Here is a 2,444-nt window from a genome sequence, read left to right on the forward strand (position 1 = left end):
CCTTCTTCTCCATAAACAACACTGGGGCAACCCACGGGGATACACCGGGTCTGATCACTCCCTTATCCAGCAACTCCTAGAATTGCTTAACTAATTACTTGATTCCTACTGGTCCATATGATACGGAGCCTTTGACACTGGTTCGGCTTTGGATACTAAACCAATGAGAAATTCTACCTCATGATCTGGGGTAATCTTGGTAATCATCTGGAAAGACTTCTGAGAATTCATTTACTACCTGAATTTCTTCCAGCTTAGGTGCTTCCTTCTTAATATCCACTACATATACTAGATATGCCTTACATTCTTGCCTTAATAACTTCTTTGCTTGTTTGATTGAAAGAAACTTTTTATCTTGCTTCGGCCCTTGGAAACTCACCCTAATATTGGCTTCCGTAACATTAAAATTTGCTTCTTCCGGAAATCAATCTTTGCCTTATGATAGAGCAATTTCATCTTTAGGATTATATCCAATTATCCTAAGTCGAAAGGTATTAGGTAGGTCATAAAAGAATGTCCTAAGATTTCTATAGGCCATCTGTGATAAAACTGATTTACCGGTACTTTATCTTGATTAGCCACTTCTATAATTAAGGGTTTATTTAAATATTCCAACATTAAATCCATTCTATCCATATTTAAATAACTTAGACACTCCAGATTCAATCAATACTTTTACAGGTATGAAATTAAGGAAGAGTGTACCTGGTACCACATCAGGGTCTTGAGCGGTTGACCTTTTAGTCATCTTAAAAGTCCTAGCCTTGGGTGTACTAGATGCTGGGCCTTTTGATGCACTACCTCCCATACTATCTTGGGAAACACCCCTACAGTTCTTGGCAAGATGTCCAATCTTGCCACAATTATAACAGGTGACTCCTGAATTTTCCATTTTACACTCTGACGCATAGTGTCCTTTATGTCCACACTTAAAACATTCAATATTTGCTTTGCACACTCCATCAGGCCTTTTACCACATTGCTTACACTCTGATATAGGACCTGACCAACTTGACTTGGTTAGAACTGACTGAAGTGTTACTAGGCCTATTTGAAGAAAACTTTGTCTTCTAAATCCTTTATCCCCATTCTTTCCAAACTGTTTATGAAACTTCTGACTAGATCCCTCTTGATCTTGTTTTTCTTCCACATCATCTATTTTCCGCTTCTTATCTTCCTTTTCTCTAGCGGCTAACTTCTAATCACTCTCTATTACCATGGATGCCTGAACTACCGAGGTGTAGGTTTTCAGTTGTAAAATTACAACTCCACTCTGAATTTCTGGTTTCAATCCCAGTTGAAACCTCTTTGCTTTCTGAGCTTCAGAGTTTACATAGTCTTGCGCAAATCTAGCTAACTCTATAAAATTAGCATCATACTCATCTACACTTCTATCACCTTGCTTCAATTCTAAGAACTCAATCTCAATTTTATTTCGCATAAAGTCGGGGAAATATTTTTCTAAAAAAACTTGGTAAACCTAGCCCATGGGAGAGGACCCTCTCCTTCTAATGCCCTGGTTGACTCCTACCAGTAATTCGCTTTATTCTTCAAGTAGAAGTAGCTTGCATAATCGGTCTTAAAATTATCACTTACTTGGACAAGGTTGAAAGCTTTCTCCATTTCTTTTAAACATGCTCTAGCAGCTACTGTATCAGGCTCACCCTTAAACTCAGGAGGTTTAACAATCAGGAAGGATTTAAAATTAACAGTCTGGTTCACTCCTTGATGTTGTTGTTGCATCAATAGTTGTTGCTGCTGAATATGTTGGATTAACTGTTGTTGTTGTTGTTGTTGTTGTTGTTGTTGTTGTTATTGTTGTTGTTGTTGTTGCTGGCGCAACAAATCTAGAATTTCGTTTATAGATGGACCCCCAGCACAACTACTGCTATTACCTTTAGATTGGGTAGCTTTCTTGGGTGGAATTTTACTGAAATATAACAGCAGATTTATTCAAAAACTTAACAAGAATGTATGACAGAAAATATCACTGTTTAAACTAGTACACCTGTATCAGGAAAAAACTGCCCAATCAAAATACACATGTCTTTATTATCAGGGTCCATTTATAAAAGATATCTAGATTAACAACACTAGCAACAATAGCAATAATGACAGTAGCAGAATCAACAACAGTGCAAGAAAACTGGAATATTTTAAAATACTAAACATCATAGTATAGCTTCTCAATACAATAATAACTGATTAACTTCTCGCCACTACTTAAGACACAACAGCTAAACTAATCCGATACACAACAAAATTGGGCTGGCTATATCCGCCACAAGCTACATGGGGCAAACTAGTAAGCCGAGTCAAACTTAAGGAATTCTGGACCCTACTGAGCATTCTATTCCAAGTTTCAACCGACCATCCTTTTAAAGGCAATTTCCTATCACCTGTAAGTGACTCGCCAACCATTGAATTGACTTGTCTAAGACTGC

The 2,444-nt window shown here is 37.4% G+C and overlaps 1 protein-coding gene across 1 annotated transcript; it reads right to left on the reverse strand.

Moving 5' to 3' along the window:
- Positions 1-628: 628 nt before the first annotated feature.
- On the reverse strand, positions 629-1,441 carry LOC141660449 (uncharacterized). The gene is made up of 2 exons (XM_074467434.1): positions 1,217-1,441; positions 629-1,099 (listed from the first exon to the last, which is right to left on the reverse strand). Exons 1-2 carry the CDS (start codon positions 1,439-1,441, stop codon positions 629-631), a joined length of 696 nt encoding a protein of 231 aa, XP_074323535.1.
- Between the last annotated feature and the right edge of the window lie 1,003 nt (positions 1,442-2,444).

The sequence above is a fragment of the Apium graveolens genome, chromosome 5, assembly GCF_009905375.1.
Source record: "Apium graveolens cultivar Ventura chromosome 5, ASM990537v1, whole genome shotgun sequence".
NCBI lineage: Eukaryota > Viridiplantae > Streptophyta > Magnoliopsida > Apiales > Apiaceae > Apium > Apium graveolens.

Coding starts and splice junctions, on each gene's coding strand:
- LOC141660449 (XM_074467434.1), bottom strand. CDS start 1,441: ATGCGAAATAAAATTGAGATTGAGTTCTTAGAATTGAAGCAAGGTGAT. Junction 1,100..1,216: donor CGGTAGTTCAGGCATCCATG/GTAATAGAGAGT, acceptor TTTCATAAACAG/TTTGGAAAGAATGGGGATAA.